At 38.7% G+C, this 18189-nt stretch overlaps 1 protein-coding gene across 1 annotated transcript in view; it reads left to right on the plus strand.

Annotated features, from left to right (window-relative positions):
- Positions 1-14652, plus strand: part of N4BP2 (NEDD4 binding protein 2) — a 43429-nt gene extending 28777 nt beyond the window's left edge. The window contains 9 exon segments of the mRNA XM_037391718.1: positions 263-305; positions 1334-1578; positions 2981-3099; positions 4435-4573; positions 4689-4874; positions 7168-7180; positions 7183-7335; positions 9182-9305; positions 10165-14652. Of these exon segments, the coding sequence (XP_037247615.1) occupies positions 263-305; positions 1334-1578; positions 2981-3099; positions 4435-4573; positions 4689-4874; positions 7168-7180; positions 7183-7335; positions 9182-9305; positions 10165-10210 (1068 nt within the window). The 3' untranslated portion in view covers positions 10211-14652.
- The last annotated feature ends 3537 nt before the right edge of the window (positions 14653-18189 follow it).

Raw genomic sequence — 18189 nt, forward strand, 5'->3', positions numbered from 1 at the left:
TTGGTTTATTTAATTAAGGTTATGAAATCTTAGCAGTGGGGCAAGTTCCTCTGGTTTGATCTGTTTTTGGAAAGATAGTTTTATCTTCTTAACTTCACTTCATAATTATTTTTCTTAAATATATTTATTTTTAAATATCCAATCTTTGAGAAATACTGTGAGACATTATTTTGAAGCTGGTTTACTTAGAAGATAACACTTAGGAAGTCTCACTGCAAAATTTATAGCTTGCTTATAATATGGTGGTTTACTATTTTTTTAGAAGCGTCAGAGGAGAGATGAATCATCTAAGTTGTTTGCAGCAGGTATGTTAAAGTTTTCTCTTAACTGTAAAAATACTTAATTTTTGTTATAAAAAATATTTCTTTGAAACTTCAGAAGTTGCAAATATTCTATTAAAAAATGATGGATTAATTTATTAAGCTAAGCTTTTACTTATTGTCCTTGGTTCTATTTACTGTTCTCTTATGGAGGGGTGTGTGTGGGAAAGTTAATTATAAGCAGAATCACTGGTCCCAGGTAGATGCAAGCAAAAAGCCTGTCATTTTGTCTACTTCAGAGAACTTAAAAAGAAAGTCGTGACTGGATCAGATTGCTGTTCGGTGGGACTTCTGTAATCTCTGTGGCAAGAAAAGGTGGAGCCAGAGAATTACTAGTAGAGTCAGGTTTTTGTAGGTGAGGGAAGGAGGTGAGGAATACAACATTCACACACTGTTTGTCCTTGTCAGAAGAACTGATTTGGCAGGAAGATGTATGCTTTGTTTAAAATGTGTTAAAACCTTTGGCAATCCAGTTTTCATTCAGCTCCCAGAAGAAATGTCCCTTTACAGCAGAACCCCACTACTCTTGCATGGGACCTGGGTGAAGACTTGGATTGCAAACTCTCCACTCGCATGACCAAACAGTGCTGTTAGTATTAACTTGTAGTGTAAACGGATTGTTAAGCATCTGTCCTTAAGCGTAGAGGAAAGGCAGGTAAACATGTAAACTCATGAGTCAATAATTCCCTTAAAAAAGTAAACAAACCTCCCCACCTAATGTATGTGCAAGTAGTTTACAGCTGTAAGATATGTCTTGGCAGTTGAAAATTTGGTGAGTGTGATGGTTTTGCTTTTGTTCTAAAAAACAGATAAAGATGACAAGATAGTTTTCAGAAAATAAAAGTGAGGAAGATGAAAACAGTGTGTTGTTTTCTGTTTTAGCATTAATAATATTGTTTTAACAATGCCCAAACTATCTAGGTTGAAAAACTTACCTTAATTATTTTGTCTTCACTTGCATAAATAAGATAATAATAGTTTTATTTGTCACCTCATTTTTATTGATTTTGAAGGTCCTACTGTGATTCAACAGATAAATACAGACGACTCGGAAATGCTGTTATCTCAGAATGCAAACAGTAAAATACAGAAGAAAAAAATGAGTGGAGCTTCAGGCTCATGTAATGACATACAGACTAAAAAACCAGCATCATCAGATGTTTTTCCTTTTATGGATCACTGGAATGCTCAGATTCAGAAAGTTTCTCTCAGACAAATAATTTCCGAAGAAAAAGCTATGCAGGAGAAACAAGACCTGGTATGGATAGCATCAGTTTTTTATGTAGTTTGTATTTTTTAACTGTTAATGAAACAGGCTATGTCTTATCTGGTGACTCGGCTTTGTGCTGCTGATTACAGCCTGAATTCGTAGAGACAAATGCATGCAAAGTAGTATTGTTGATTACTGTGATACAGGAGTTTGCTTGTGGTAGATGTTTCTGTTTTAAAAATGTAAATCTAATTTTAAAATGTAATATTTTTATTGTTTCACAAACAGATCATGGTGCATTTCACTATACAGGTTAGCATTTGTGTTTGGTTGAATTTATTTTTTTTGATTGCTTACTGAAAACAAGGATCTACTGGGAAAGTGATATCAAAAAAGTTCCTAATTAGCTCCATGCCTTGTTTGTTTAGCAGTGGATTGAATTCATTTCAATATTTTTTGTAAGAACCCTCAACATTCCTAACAGATGAGACATTAAAAGAAGTACTTGAGGTTAATCTCAAACAGGTTTCTGTACCCACTTGTCAGAAAACAGTAACTTTAAAAAAGATTTTTGTTAATTCTGTATCTTTCATACAGTTCCCATACCCCGTCTGGTTGGTGTGTACATAACACTGCCCTCTGCTGCCGGCAGTTTTTCGGAACAGGCATTTTTACTTGTAATTGTCTTTGATAAGTAGCTGTCCTAAAAAAGAGGAGCTTTGTTTGTACTTGTATAGAAAGTTGGATGGATTAGCCTGTACTTAGAAAGAATCCACAAGCCATTCTTTCCTTGAACTGCATGTATGTGGCTTACTGATAATAACAACTGTGATGTCTGCAGCTTTATTTTCAGTTTGGATTCGTGGAGCTTGGCTTTCTTTTGGCCACTACTTTTTTTTTTTTTTTAAATCTGAGTGTTGGAATGATCAGTCTGATTTATTCTGGGCTATAATTATGTTTTCTTCTCAGCATGACTTCACAAATAGGAATATTTATTACAGTACAACTGCAGATACACCAACACAAAATTGCCTATGCTGTTTAATAATAAAATGTTGTTTCAGCCCTAGGCCTGCAATATAGAGAGGTGGACTTTGCACAAGCTTAGCATTGGACTATATAGACTAGCAGGAAATGCATTCCAAAACTGCAGTTCCTCATAAAAAAATTTGTTGCTTTTTCCAAGTTATGAGGGAGTTCCAGCTGAGTCACTTCAAATCACCGCAGAGTACTGCAGTGGTGTATAAAACAACTCACCTGTCCCTACTTTATTCTCATAAATCAGTGAGGCAGGTTGATATTGGCATATTGTCATTGCTGTGGGTGCATACCTGCCGAGTAGATACTTTTTAAATCTTAACAAATAACAGAAAAGTTGCATTGGCTCCACTGTTCCTGTGTTTTGTTCTAATCAAGAACGTGTAATACTTTTCCTTTGTCTTCTGGGTAGAATCGTATTTCTTCTATGGCTAGAAAAGACTGTGCTGCTAAACTAAAGGAGAAACAACTTTTTGAGATGTTTCCAACTATTAATCAAAATTTCTTAATGGATGTCTTCAAGGACAACAAGTAAGAAATCTTTGAAGTTCTTTGTAAAAACGGTACTCAGTAATACTCTACAGTGTACATTTACTGTCTTAAGATACTGATAAAGAATGGCTTTTTCCAAACAGGCACACTTTTTGTAGATATAAATAAAGGCAAAACTAGCTGGTCTTAAAAGCCAAAAAAGGGTATAAAAATTCTGTGTAGACTTTTTTTTTTTTTTGGAGTAGACGGGTTTCTCATTAGAAGGATGTCTCTGGCTGTTGACCTCTGACTGACTGTCAGTGGAACTGCATATTTGATCTAGAGCTGTGTTTTAAGTGAAGTAGAAGAAATTAGTGGGAGTGGTAATAGTGGGTTCACAGAAAATGGCGTTTGCCTAAGAGGAAAACTACTATTACCTGATGGTAGCTGTGAGTACTTTGCTGGTTACTACAGCAGCTTTGAAGGAATGAACCATCTCCATCTCTTCCTGCTGACATTCTCTATGTTCTGCATTGTATTTCTGGCTTATGTAGCTATCACCTTAAATCCAAGTTCCTGAGAACTGAAATTTTTTTTCCAAGAGAAAATTCTTTTTTCATCCTTGGTCAATTGAATGTCTGTCTCTATATGTGAGTTTTCACATCTGCTTGTCAGTCTTTCTGCTTGTTCTGGTTATCAAAACTCTTCCTTATGGGATGTTTAAAATATGTTCTTCATCCATTTCTATAGCTCAAACATTTCACCATCTCTTGTTTTTCACATTCTAAATTCTTGTCATAGTGTTTCCTTTCCCAAAATCTATCTTTACTTATGATCAGTCTTCCTCTTGTGTGCTTACTGAACAGCAAGAAAAAGAAAGAAGAAAGGGCTTATTAGAAATCTGATGGCAATTGATGTTCTATTCTCATTTCATTAAATTAATTAACAAATCTTTCTGGAAATACAAGGATTTTCCTGCATAATGGTTTCAGAAAACTGAGCTAGTTTTAAACCAGTTTGTACTGTCTAAGCCTGGCTAGAGAAGATTTGAGATGAGGTAATTTATCCAGCCCAAAAAGCAGTGCTTGCTTCTAAACTAAGGTCTGTTTGATTAAGGTAGGATGCAATTTACTTTAGTATTTCATTGTCCATTTAATATTCAAGTGCCCCTGAATTATGTTTCAGTCAACCAAGACTGTATGTATGTAGATGCCAGTAATGCAGGCCAGTAGGTCTGCAAGCCTTTCTGTAGTAAGGTGGAAAATTCCATTCCAGTGCTTTATTTCCATTGTCATCTCTTTTTGTAACAATATCAAGGTTTGTAATATGAATTTTAATAAATGTAGCAGCTATTAATCTATTTGTAAAGTCACAGATTTTACTTATCCTTTACAGCTACTCTTTAGAACAAACTGAGCAGTTTCTGAACTGTGTTCTGGAGGCAGATCCTGTAAAAACAGTTATAGCTCAAGAAAGTATTCAGCAAAATGAAATTGTTTCTTCCTACAGTGCTGCAAAGAACCGGGAGAAAAAGGTATTTTTATGTTTGGTTTTTTTTTTTTAAATATTAGTTCCAAACATATCCAAAGCTATGTTAATGAAAGCATCCTACAATTCATACTTAGTTTCAACATTGCAAATTCCTACAGGTGAAAAAAAGTAAGGAAGAGGATGATCCTTTGAGTGAAATATTTCAAGAATTTGAGTATCCACAATATGATGATTTAAGAGCAGAAGCTTTTTGTCACCAGCAAAAGAGACAGGAATGTTTGAAAAAGGCTGGGGAGGCCTACCGCATGGGTATGAAGCCTGTGGCAGTATTTTATGCACATCAGGTAGGTGAATGCACATGTTGTGCTTTTTGCCTGAATTTAGAGAGGTACTTAAATACTGAATTGGAAGCGATAAGAAAAACATTGTGCCTACTAGAGTTGATAAATTTGCTTAATTATTGTTCCCTGTGTAAGCCTTATATTGAGTATCACCTCAGAACCAAACTCCCTTTCACTAGTAATGGTACTGATACAGGAAACTAATGTAACCAAATTCAGTGCGAGACCTCATGAAAGGTGATACAGTGCTCAGTCACACGCAGTCATTTTCTCATAGATCTTACTCCCACATCCACATATTTGTGAAGCACCAAGATTGTGTCCGTGTGGTCTGGCCAGGCTCACTCATGTGACATGGACTGCAGCAAACATCAATTTTTGAATCCACCATATGTCCCATGGTTTCCTCTTAACTGGTGATGAAGTGTTTTTAGACGTGTCCTTTGTACTTTTTAGGAGTGAGACAGGTATTAAGATGTGATCTTTTGCTTCAGAATCTTGTTTGCTTCATCCTCCATGAGTCTTGGGCAAGATGGCTGCCTGCGGTCTTTGCTTCCTCATTCTGACTGTATGGCTACAGTCTGCCTTGAGTTGAGATAAACAAGGTGTAGTATTCTATGCCATGCTTACCGCCATCCATCTGGTTTTGGAGCATAGATCTGTTGCTGATCAGTCTTGCGTGCTCTGGCCTTGGGGCACAGACTCTCTGGTCTTGATTCTAGCACATTTCTCTGTGTATACCGGCTTAGTTACTGTTGGTTGTTGCTGTTGATCATGTTCTTGATTATAAGTATCAACTGTTCTTGTAACCATTCCTGTACATTGTTTTTTTGGTGCTTTCACAGAAGATCCTTCCATTTACTCTTAAAAATTTCTGTTACAAATATCTTCAAAGGCTGTCGCTTTTCCCCGATCTAATAACATACAAAATTTTGGTTAGAATTCACGTTATAGAAGCATTTAATTCTAGATTATGAATTGCATTTTGAGAGAACATAAATATAAGAATGAATCACTCAAATTTGCTTACTATCTTAAAAAAGCTTTCACACAATTGGTGTAACGTATCACTCTAAATGTTTAGACTGTGACTATGCATGTAGGAAATATTATTGGTCTTTATTGTCCTTGTCCAAAACCAGGACAGTAATGAACTCCTCATGTCCTTGATTTATATATTCTTGAAGTTTGGAGAGATTCTAAACAAAGGCCTGCATGATTTTAAATAGCAATCTAATTTCTTACTTACTGTCTTGCTTTTGTTTTTAGCCATAACAATGAGTACAATCTGGAAATTTATGATATATTTTATTTTAGGTAATAGAAAGGCTAAACTATCTTTATTAATGAAAAATACTTTGTGCTTGGTGGCCTTAGCCTGTCTTGGGAATCCTCTGCAAGTGAGACTTACGGGGCTGGTGTCTCTGGTCTGACACTAACACACTTCAGATGAGCCATTTTAAGAAAGTGTAAGACAGACTGTCACTTCTATTCTCTTGAGCCCTTGTCAGTCCAATACCTGGAGTTAAGTCTTCCATTCCTTTTCAGAATGTGCCTGCAGATCTTCAAAGACATGATTTGTTGTTTCAGTCCCTCAGGTGCTATCACTGCAAGGTTCATGGGAAATAGCTGGTGTTTGTTCACTGCGTAATGTGAATAACCCTGTACTTCTCTTTGCTCCTAATTCCAATAGGGACTGTACTGACCTTGTCAGTCATAAAAGGTCTGTCAAAAATACTAGCAGAGATAATGGGCAACTATTTTAAAAAAAAAAAAAAAGTGTTTGCCATTGGCTTGTCTGATTTTTAGGGAATAGGTTCAGAAGAATTAACCTCAACTGTAACACCTAGCAGGTTTTTCCTGGGCTGATGGGAAGTTTCTCTGACAACGTTTCATTAAATTTTTGGCAAGTACTTGCAGAAGGTAGAATTCTGTTCTTAGGATAATAAGTCTGAAAATCAGCATGGAGTTTTAACTTTTTAGCTTATGTACAGACCTTATGGTTTTGTGCCTTTTCTGCCTTTTTTTCTTTCTTGTAAAGCTTTTGTTATAATTTCTTCTTTGTGCCAGCTTTGAGTAGTTTCTTAAGAACAGATTTCTTGAAATTTCCTTGTGAATAGGTCTCGCTGAGCCTCTTCCAGAAGTTCTGTCATGATTATAAATTTTACTACTTCAAACTGTGAGCTAAAAGCACCTTGCCAGTACTGTCATTTTGAACCCAGTGACCAGTGTGGATTATGTTATATATGTTAGATTATGTCTTGGTATGTAATAGTTGCTGTGCTTATGAATAAAGGGTCGCCTTCATGAGCCAAAGTGAAGGAAGCCAACCATGCTGCTGCTGTGCAAATCTTTGAGAAAGTAAATACTTCCTTGTTGCCTATGAATGTGTTGGATCTGCATGGTCTCCATGTGGATGAAGCTGTGAATCAGTTGTCCAGAGTGCTGCATGAAAAAAGTGAAGGTAGGATTAAGCTAGTAATTCTTGCCCCCTAAAAGTTATTCTCCTAATTTTTCTAATAAGAAATCACAATACATGGCAATATCGATGGACTGAATGTAATTTAATAACAGGGAAAACCACTGGCTTTTTTATTGTTTTTATTTTCAAGTTCCTCCATGAATTGTTTTTCTTTGACATGACAACGATTCATTTGTTCTCTGTCTTGCGCCCTGCCCCCCTCCCCCATGCTTCTTTGTATATCTTCTTTTTCCTTCTCATTTATCCTTTACCTTTTATTTTTCTTTACTGAAGACTTGATCAATCCTTCCTGGCATTTTAACAGAGGTGGTAATGCAGACATTAGTGTCATCTTTGCATTGCTTTGTCAGAACTATGTTGCTTTTTTAATCTTTAAAGAAGAATCATTATCCTGGAATTCTAACCACGATGATTATATTGTCTTCAACTTTGACATGAAAGCGTGTGATTTGAGCTATCAGTAACTTCTGTATCAATTTGTCAGCAGGATCTCTTGAGATCAGGATACTACTGCTTCCATAAATGTCATTTTGTGCAGTTTTGCTTGAGGGCCTGTTTTTTCTCCCAGTGGAGTGTTCAAATACTTCATGAGTGTTCTTGCTGTAAAAAGATACATTTTCTGTGTTATTAGTTTACCTTATAAATTTAAGCATACTGGGAATGCTTTTATAAGAAATATTTCTTACGCAAGGTACCACTGCACAAACCTAGTTTTTTGAAACAGCTACTCCACACAGTAGAAACAAAAGTGTTCAGCAGAGCCTTCAATAATCCTTTTCTTTCAGTATACATCAGAGATAATGCAATTTAATTATCTTGTGCTTTTCCTAAGATGATGTTTGTATACTTTAAGCTGTAACCCAATGCTTTTTAGAGCTAAATTTCCTGAGCTGCACTTGCATCAGGAGTCTTGGAATGATGGTAGGGGCTCTCTGTTCAGCCCATTCACCTAAATCTAAAAAAAAAAATTAATTTCAGTGACGTACATGACAAAGGGATCAATAGTGGGCACTTAGTGCTGGCAGAACTAACAGTAAACTAATATAAAACCCAAATAAAGTTAAGCAAGGAGTGGGGGTAGGTGGCTGAGGAAAGATGCCATGTGAACTGATAATCTTGAACTGACAAATCTTGGCTTATTGTAGAATCCAGTTTAATTTATATTTTTCCTCCTTTTTCAAACTCTTAGTCAATTTAGGTTTCTGTGATCTCTGGGAGAAGAGCATTTTCTTTTGTTATTAGGGCTAGACACCCTACTAAAGCTCATGTGATAATGTTCATCTGTTGATTCACATGTTCCAACATAGCAGAAGTTAGTCCAAATAAGTGTGATTTAAATGTCAAAAACTGTGTGGATTTATATTTTCCTTCTTCTTTTCTTTATCCAATAGAACGTTATTTCTTATATTCACATTAATTTAAGATGAAGCATGAAACAGCAGAAAGAAGTGTCACTTAAAATTTACCTAAATTACACCCACCTCTTTATTTTCTCATTTTAATTGACATCACAGGATGTAAATTCCAAGTGAAGATTAGATGATAGAAACAGTGAAGCTGCTATGAAATTAGAAGGATTTTGTGATCATCGCAACATGCATATTGCAAGCAATATAGTTTTAAAAAGCTTGATTATATTTTTTTCAGAATATCTTTTTCAGAAGAGGGGAAAAATGTCTATGTTTATGTAAAAGATGCATAGCCAACATGGAAAGCAATGTTCTAAATCACTAGTGAGAGTTTTCAGAAGAATGGTTGGAAAGGTTGTACTGAATGTGAAGTCTCTGCTGAGGGAAAATTTTAACCGTTATGATCCGTGCTGTTACAGAGTACCAGCAGACTGGTGGTAAACCATATCTCTGTGTGATCACGGGAAGAGGAAGCCATAGTCAGGGAGGAGTTGCTCGCATCAGACCAGCAGCTATCAGATACCTCACAAACCACAACTTCAGGTGAGTTTAGATTTTTGTTACTGATACATTTTTTTCTTAACCCGTGTTTAATTAACTGAAAATTTAAGTTAGTTCTAGAGTACTGTTAAACTACTAAACAGATTAAGGCAGGTCTGCTGTTTCAGATTAAAGTAGTTCTGCTGTTTCATAAATCCAATGCAATTGTGTGACACAATACCATCTTACATGGGGCACCTATTAAATATTAGGTCCTTTCCTCTGAGATAGATGAAAACACTATGAATTAAACTTAGCTTACACAGTTTAATTACATATTTCCACTCAAGGTCACCAGCTTTACTGTGAAAAGTTGTTAATCCTGCTTTTTATTGGTCTCTAATACCTGCTTTAGCACTCAGCTTCTTATGTGGGACAGTAATTTAGCAAGTCTGGGCTAGCATCAGTGTGTTTGCTGCTTTTTCTTTAAAGGAGTGTATGAAGGTGACTGCGAAAGTGGGACTTGGAAATAGTGAAGATTTCCCTTCCTGTTTCCTTTTTACTTTCTGCAGAAGACAAGGGAGAAAGTCTGTTTTGAAAGAGGGAATGAAAGGGGAGCAGGAAAAGAGGAGCAGAATGAATATAACCCAAGAATATTGGACAGCTTTTTTTTTTTTTCCACCCACGCCTTGAATCTTCTTTTGTAGTTCCTGCTGTTTCCAGCTCTTCGCCTGTCCAGACCTTGTAAAATCCTCCTTCACTGTTGCATCCAAAGGACATGATGCTGATTTCCATGATTCTCACATGCACACATACTTGACTGAGAACCTTATCACTTTCAATATGTTTGATGAGGGTTGAAGGAGGAGATGGCATTGTATGTAGCTTTCATGTTGAAGCTTCATCTTTTCTTCTATCACAGGTTCACAGAAATAAAACCAGGCTGCCTGAAAGTCATGCTGAATTGAAGGGTTGTTGAGAAGAGAAGAAGAATGTAGCAACTGAGGTGTCGATTACAGCTAAAAACTTTTTGAACAACTGCAATAGTATTTTGTAATTGTTTTAAAGGATGATATTTTATTAGAAATGATCTCGAATTTACAGCAAGTGCTTTTGTCAGTGTGTTTCCAAGAAAATTTTTGTGTGGAGTGGATCCTTTTTTGAACCTGCAAAAGAAGACACAGGATTTGAAGTCTCAGAAATGCAGATTAAGAATTCTGCTGAGCAGTATATGATGTTTTAAAGGGAAGTTAAGGTACAATTTTTAAATATAACTATCTTTTCAGCATACCCAGTCTATGTATTTTGACCCTCACACATCAATTGCTGTGGATTTTGTGCTTTTAAAACATAGTACTTGTAAGAAATTATCTTGTGATTCAGAGCTTTGCGCTAAACCCTTCAGAAGGGCACAGTAAAGATGGGACTTCGGCAACTACTGATATTTCAAATCCAGTTACAACTGAGTGCTAAATTTTTCCAGGTTTCTTCAAAAGTTTGATGTCTGTTTAGGGGTTATTTTGTGATGGGTCAACCAGTTCAATTGTCCTTATTCCATTCTATATTTCTCCTGATAATGATGGAAGTTGCATATAAGGGACTGTGCATCAAGACCAGCTGTGTGGTAATTTTGCAGACTTACTGTGACCTGTTAAAGGGAAAAATAACAGTGCTGTAGTTCAGTCGCTACTTACACATAGTTAATACTGTGATTTTGCAGGAAATTCCCTTACTTTTTTCAATATCTACCAGATTAAAAGTGTTTCTTCCTTTACGGCTTTTTAAATGGAGCAAATTGAGTACTGTTTCACTTTACAGGTGTCCAGTAGTGATGTGTCTTCATTCTGTGTGTATTAAACGTGGTGATTTCCTTGTAGAAAATATGATTGTCTATGAGACATTTAAAATGTATTTTTAACATGAAAGCGAATGCTGATACTACAGTAGCAATTGCCTAACTGGAAGATCTTGGGAGTACAGAAGTTATTCTGGTGGTGGTGGTGTTGCATCAGCATCTAGAAATACTTGTGTGTGTGGGGGGGAAATCCCGAATGACACCCCCCTCAATGAAATATAAACATCTGTACTTTGTCAGATGTTTCCAGTAAGCAATCAGAACAGTTTTTTAATAGAAATATCTTCTAGATTGCGTTATTACTTTCATTTACATCTTTGCCTCTTGAAAGGCATACACATTTTTGTTGTAAGGCTTTTTCAGAACTGATAAGAATTGTGTATTAGGAATAATATTAATAGGTCAGGGCTTAATGGGACAGTATTGGTTTCTTCATTTTAAACCACTTTTGCAGTAAATTTTATCCAGGCTCAACATGCACATAGAATTTGCATATGAACCCATATGTGAGTGCAAGTTCTGCCATTTATGTGCATGTGTAGCAATAAGCGAGGAACTTCTGTGAGAAAAGCTGTGCACAGAAATAGGTTTCACTTGAAAATGTGTCTGTATAAGTTGCTGACAAACTGAAAGACATATTTCCTGAATATCCATATTTACTGCAACACAGTGAATGCAATGTATGGTAGCCTTAAGAATGAGTTTGTCATGCTTCAATAGATACAATGATCTGTACATGGTGAATTCCAGTGGAAGAATGGCTTGAATAATCAAAGGGACTCTTACTGGAATGGTGGGCTGTCATAATAAGGTTATTTTTTGTGGATACTTAGTTCATCTGAATTATGTCTTGTGTTATTTTCTTCCTCTCTTGGCTGTTCTGGTAACCAGTGAGTGAAATGCAAAAACATCTGTGCTCCCCAAACAGCACTAGCAGAGCTCTTTCTGTCGGCACACAGTGTCCTGTGTGGTGAGGCCCATGCTCCATCCTCTGTGACAGTGCCTAAAATGGTCTGAGATGTTATTTGGGCTCTTGGATTGAGGCAGCAGTTCCAGACTATCAGCGGGCCAGGGCTGCAGGTGCTAGAATTGCCTCAGCGGGGCTAGGATCTTTCTTTTGGACCACTGAACAGGTTTTCCTTAGGGCTACTGTTCATAACAAATGGAGGTGCAGCTCTTTACAGTGTAGTCCCTGTTGGTTGGCCTGGGTGGCTGAGTTGCCCAGAAAAGGTCTCGGTGTATGCTCAGAAGTGTTGCGTTGAGCTGCTCGGTGCCCAAGCCCTACAGTGATGTGCTTGTAAACAGGGAAGTACCAACTCTTCTGGTTGTTTCGGGAGGGGACCTTCACACCATTCCCAACATGGACAAAGACAGCTTAGATTTCAGTTCAAAAGACAACCATTAAAAGTGCATAAGCAGACTCGGGAAGAGGGCTAGGACTTCCGAAAAGAAGCTGTTCCCACCGAGGTTCAGTGTCCTTCCATACTGTTTTTTCTCTTGGTCCAGTTTGGATAAATGCATAAAAAATGTTCAGGGCAAAACCTCAGCCCCACCCATTACTTAGGAGAGTTTGTTTTCTTCAGTCCGTCAAAGTCACCAGAGGATTACATAGATTAAGACCAATTTGGAGTACTCTCTCTCCCTCTCTCCGTTGTCCTTTTGGGTGCAGGTTGAGGTTCACTAAGGTACTCTGAATAGCCTATCTGGCTATAGGTTGATCATTCGCCTAGTAGAAATTGTTTTGATTAGAGGCTGAACTTTGATGGAAGACAGTGACTTAAAATTGTAACATAGGCAGAACCATTCTTGCCGGTATTGAAGTTAGCGGCAGAACCTCTGTCAGCTTCAGCAACTCAAGGTGAGGCATGGAAGTTCCAACTTGAAAAAAGCTGAGCTCATTATATTTTCTCCTTCTATAGAATCTTAAGCATGTGCTTAGAAGCTGTGCTGAGCTGGGTACAGAATGCAGCAGATCAGTCCACAGAGAGAAAGAAAGTAGACTTTTATTAATAGGGACCTCCATGCCTTCAGCTACTTGCCAAACTGTCCAGAAAGAACCCACTGGACTTCTTGTATTTCTTTGACTTTTTTATAATATATAGTGGGATGAATTCTATCAAGTATAATTGTTTCAAAATGGTATTTCAAAGTAGGTTACATTGCAGAAATTGCAGCCTTTCTGATGTCTTTTACAGTTACATCAGTGAGAATCCTGAGGTACTGTGTAAATTCTGTATCATCGTATACTTTTAATTAAAGTAACACTTAGCAGTATTGCCACCAGCACTCTGAAATAATGTGTGACTGTTCAATACCTACTTTTGTGTACCACTTTTTATTCTATTCTTCAACAGCGTGTGGTTGTGGTGACTAGTAGCCTTTAATATGTGACTTTTCGTTTCTTTTTTACAAAACGTTTTAACATCTACCCCAATTTTTAATTTAGGAAAATTATCTTTTATTAATACAAAATTTAATGCTTGTGCTGGCATTAATGAGTAATCTTACAGTAAAGAAAAAAAAAAAAGGCTGAGAGGTGCAATGAAGACAGTTGTTTTCCTAAGTATGTGTTTAAAAATATATTTCAGCTGATTGTGAAAGTAGTAGGGCAAAAGCGATTTTTAAAAAAAATATTTCAAGATATCTTGAAAATACTTCAGTGACTTTGGCTTTTGCTTTTAATAGTACGTGGTACAATTTTATTCAACTTGATGTTTTTGTAGGTCTGTTGAAGGGACATCTCAGGCAAAGTTTAACTGGCATTTTTTTGTGGCTGTTGGAAACCGTTGTGACTTGGGAATCCCTGTTTAAACAATGTCCAAATGCTCTAGTCATAACCTAGAACATCTGGAATATCACTGTTGTGAACACGTACGACATCAGGAAAGATCTTTACATGCTTAGCAGAACACATTGTAGAAGTTTTTACTTGAGGACATGAAATGTAACTGAATTGTTATTTAATCTTGCCACAAAATATGTTGGGTAGACGAGAATAATTTCATTGTTTATAATGGCAAAGAAGGATCATCATAAATGTAATATGTGAAATTATACATAGACTTTACATTACTGATGCTTACGTCTTCAAATGCAATTCACATTTCCAGAATATTGCCCTCTTTGCAGAGCTGGGGAGAGGACAGAGTATGAACACCATAACAAAGAAGAGTTCATTGACTTACCACAATTCCCAAGGTATCATGTTCTCTTAAAAAACCCTCACAGAAAACCCAACCAAAGCCCAACTGTTCATGCTATTTTAGCTAAATAAACTGTGCAGAGGTTTAAATGACTGTATGTGAATATGCATGTGAAGAGAGCTAGCATTGCAGCTACCAGCTGTAAAAGCTGTTAGGACCAGTACATTGGAAGATATCAGTGTCTATTTTTAAATTAAAATAAAAAGATTTTTTTAATCTGTATGAAGTTGTAATTTTGCTGTTAACTATAACTTTCATTTTTTAATGAAATACAGTTTTGTAATTTGCATTTAAAATTTCTAATGTGAAAAGGAGTTTACAAAATCTAGTTTAATAAAGGATTTTTGCCACAGTTAATAGGCTTCTGTCTTTCCTTGGATGACTACATTTCAGCTTGAATCAAATTTTGTCAAATAGTAGTCTGGGGTTCTGCATGAAAGCCACTTGCCTTGATGATCTTAAAGGTCTTTTCCAACCTAAATAAATGATTCTGTGATTTTATGACTTCAGGATACCATCTGCAGGTGTAAAAAGGAACAGATTTGTGGCCTGATTTTAAGTGTTGCAAGTGAAAGCTGAATGCCCACATTACTGAAAATGAGGGTCATAGTTTCGGGGGGGCTGTGTGGGGTGTTTGGTCTGAAGAGGGTGAAGAGATGCTGTTCAGGCCTAGCTTATTTTGTGGGAGAGTGAGGGCAGTGGTGTATGTCAAAGGGAGGGGCAGGTGTGACCACTGTAAGGATGAAAGTTTGGGGGAGGGAAGCGTTCTGGGGAAACCTCATGTAGCAAGACTCCTTAGGTTAGGGGCAGTGGCAGGTCGGATCCTGAGGAAGCATAGTTGCTGTTATTGTGGATTCAGAGCTAGTAAGCCTGGCTTTTCCCAAGCCTGCTCTATGCAGATGAAGTGCAGATACTCCTGTGCCATGTTCCTGAAGTGTGGAAAGACATGTGAGAGCAAAATGCTGGCTAGAGTCCAGCTTATTTTGTTAGCTCAGGTTGAGGATAACTGCCTTTCATTCCTATGACTTCGTTGCCTTGTGGCATGGGTGGACTGCAGAAACAAGCCGGGTTTGTGCATTTGCACAGCAAAGCTCTATAACTAATAAGCTGTTCAAGAGAGCAGAGAAAACGGGTTTTGGGAGCACATGAAAGCTTGGCAGATGCTGGCTTAGATCTGACATGGCTGATTCTGAGCCACAGCTACTGGACCACAGAATTGGCAGGACTCCCTGCTCTGGCTGTGTGGCTCAACATCCAGCTTAGCGATCAGTCTCTCAAATTGCCGTGTTATGAAGTGGAGGTACTGCTACTGGACTTGGCTTCTCTCTGGAGGCAGGACAGCAGTTCGCAGGTGTGGAAAGACCCAGCCTAACTCCTGCCTTTCCTGGAGCAGTCCATCCTGATTCACCAGCTTCTATTCCAGTTCACGCCCTTATTTCCTCTGTGTGCTGGGCTGGCTCTGGGCTCCTGTCTGCTTGTAGCTGGGAGTTTGCTCCCTGACGGCACTCTGGGGATTTCTAGGAGTCCTTCTTCCTATTTAAATACGAGAAACAGAGTATTTTAGTCGGTCCTTACTTATGGAAATTATTTGAACTTTAAGGCTGAAAAGTCAAGTGTGGTAAAATAAAAATACTGCTTGAGGCAACAGAAATTTTCAGCCCAAATCATGAAAGTCGGCTGGTGGAATGCGTTGGGCAGCTTGACAATAGGTGGTGCCCTTGCCAATGTCATAGAGTGATTGCGGCGGCAGCTTTTACTGTGCCCTCTACCAGCGCTGCTGTTTCTCTGACACCCACTAAAGGATGTTATTACACATCACGTGCTGTTCATTTCTTCCTCAGAGAGAGAATACTGTATTTGGAGTATTGTTTTGGTAACGTTTTTTCCTTCTTTATAGATGGGTGGGGTAGAGTTTGTTTTCAAAATATACTTGCTGCTCTGTGCTAAAGATGGGCAAGACGAGTTCAGTTTTGCACTCAGATTTGAGATCGATAATTCTGGGGTTTCTCCTTTAGCTGCCTTGTGGTGTTTTTTGTATTTCAGTTGTCTGGATGCTTGGAGACTGGCACAAAGGCATTGTGCTGTTTGGTGAAGTCCTGTGCTACTGTGGGTGTTGCTGGTGGCACAGAATCTTCTTGAAAACCCTCATGGGGAAGGACCCTCTTGATGTTGCTTGACTTTCTGCATCATGGGGCCTGGCTGGGCTAGCAGTGGCTTCTCATTAGTTGCCACCATTAATTTTGTGGGATAGGTCAGGAGATAAAGTTCCTTTATTCCTATAAGCTGAGTGGCTTCTACATGGTATGGAGCTGGGAGGTGCTGTCTTGAGGATTAGCCCGGCGAGTCTTTCCCATAAACAGGGCCTGTCTTTGTCCTGAATGACAGTTAGGACCTTCAGAGGATCCAGGAGTCTTTACCTCCTCCTGGGCTGGTCTGCCCTGTTAGGCCCTGAGTGCTGGAGAGCCCTTGGAACACTGAATCAGGTCTTCAGCCTTTCTCTCCCACACCTCAATGGAAAATACACCATACATCAGGGAGACGGGGAGGGAATCTACGGGGCATGGACATACTCTGTAAGCTGTAAGAATCTTGTGGGGAAGATCTATGGAGGCATGTGGGTGGGCCACATCTGAGGGGGCATGTTGCCAGGTGCAGTCACAGGCCCTGAAAGAGCTGTGGGAAGCCTGGCTACTGGATTCAGACCCGTACCCAGAGACTGCTGTGACGAAGAGGAAAGGCCTATTGCAGCGTGAGGGGCTTTATGCCGCAGGATGGGTTGTGGCACAGAGCAGGGGCATGCCTGTGAACTGGGAGGCTGGCAAGCACTAGAAGGGACTTGCAAAAGCTGATAGGGAAAGGTGGTGTGTGATGGCAGAGGTGTTCAGGAGACCCTGGGGTGCTGCAGGACCATGTAGTAAGGTACCATGCACAGATGGGGCAGCACATTTCCCTCAGCTCCAGCAGAGCCATGCTGATATATCCAAACCAGCGTATCAAAGCAGCTGCTGGGATGCACCATTCAGCGGTCTTGCTGAATTAAGTGTAGTAGATAGGGCACAACATCCTGTGAGCGACCTGTTTTGTACCGTGTTCAGGTTTTGGGTTTTCTTTTAACTTTTATTTATGTAGCTTTCATACTTTAAGTATGCTACAGATCTTTGTCTTGACTGAGACAAAAGCTGGGTCGCAGACCTTGGGGGTGGGGAGGACTTGCAGTTTTGATAGCTTCTTGGTGAACAAATGGAGCTTTTGGCATCCATTCCACGATGGACATGTAGGCAATCCCTGCCACTTCAGGGTTTGGAAAAGGCAGCCGTGTATCCCCAGTGCCACCAGAGGTCCCCACGGCCGGGGACCCTTCTGCTGTTAACCCAAGCTGCAGAAACAGAAAGGACTGAAGGGGAGCACAGGATAAAAGCCACCATCTTGCTTTCCTGCCTATTGTCCTAAGCTGTTTTGTGTCCTCTGTCATGGTGTTGGGTCTAAAACTAGATTTATGTACTCCTTGTGAGTAGGGAATGTTTTTTCATACGGTTCAGGAGATGTCTTACATGACTCTGGGAGTGCTGAAATAATAGTAAGAATACTAAATGCTGTTGCATTTCCTCTGTGTGATCAGGATGTGATATCTGCAAACTTCTTTGGGCAGTAGGACATCTGAGTGTGGCAGTGCTGCTATGATGATTGTTCTTTCTACAAGCTTGGTAAGCAACTGTATGGATCATTATTATTTTTGTGTTATCTTGAGGGTAACTCTCTGTAAGAAGGACGCACTTCCTTCTTACAGATCCATGGCTGGTTGTACACACTGGACAGGATTGCATCCTGCAATGGGAAGTCTCTGCCTGTGCCAGACGTTTAATCAATTTGGTTTGTAAATGGAATCCTG

Source organism: Falco rusticolus, chromosome 1 (genome assembly GCF_015220075.1).
Source record: "Falco rusticolus isolate bFalRus1 chromosome 1, bFalRus1.pri, whole genome shotgun sequence".
Taxonomy (NCBI): domain Eukaryota; kingdom Metazoa; phylum Chordata; class Aves; order Falconiformes; family Falconidae; genus Falco; species Falco rusticolus.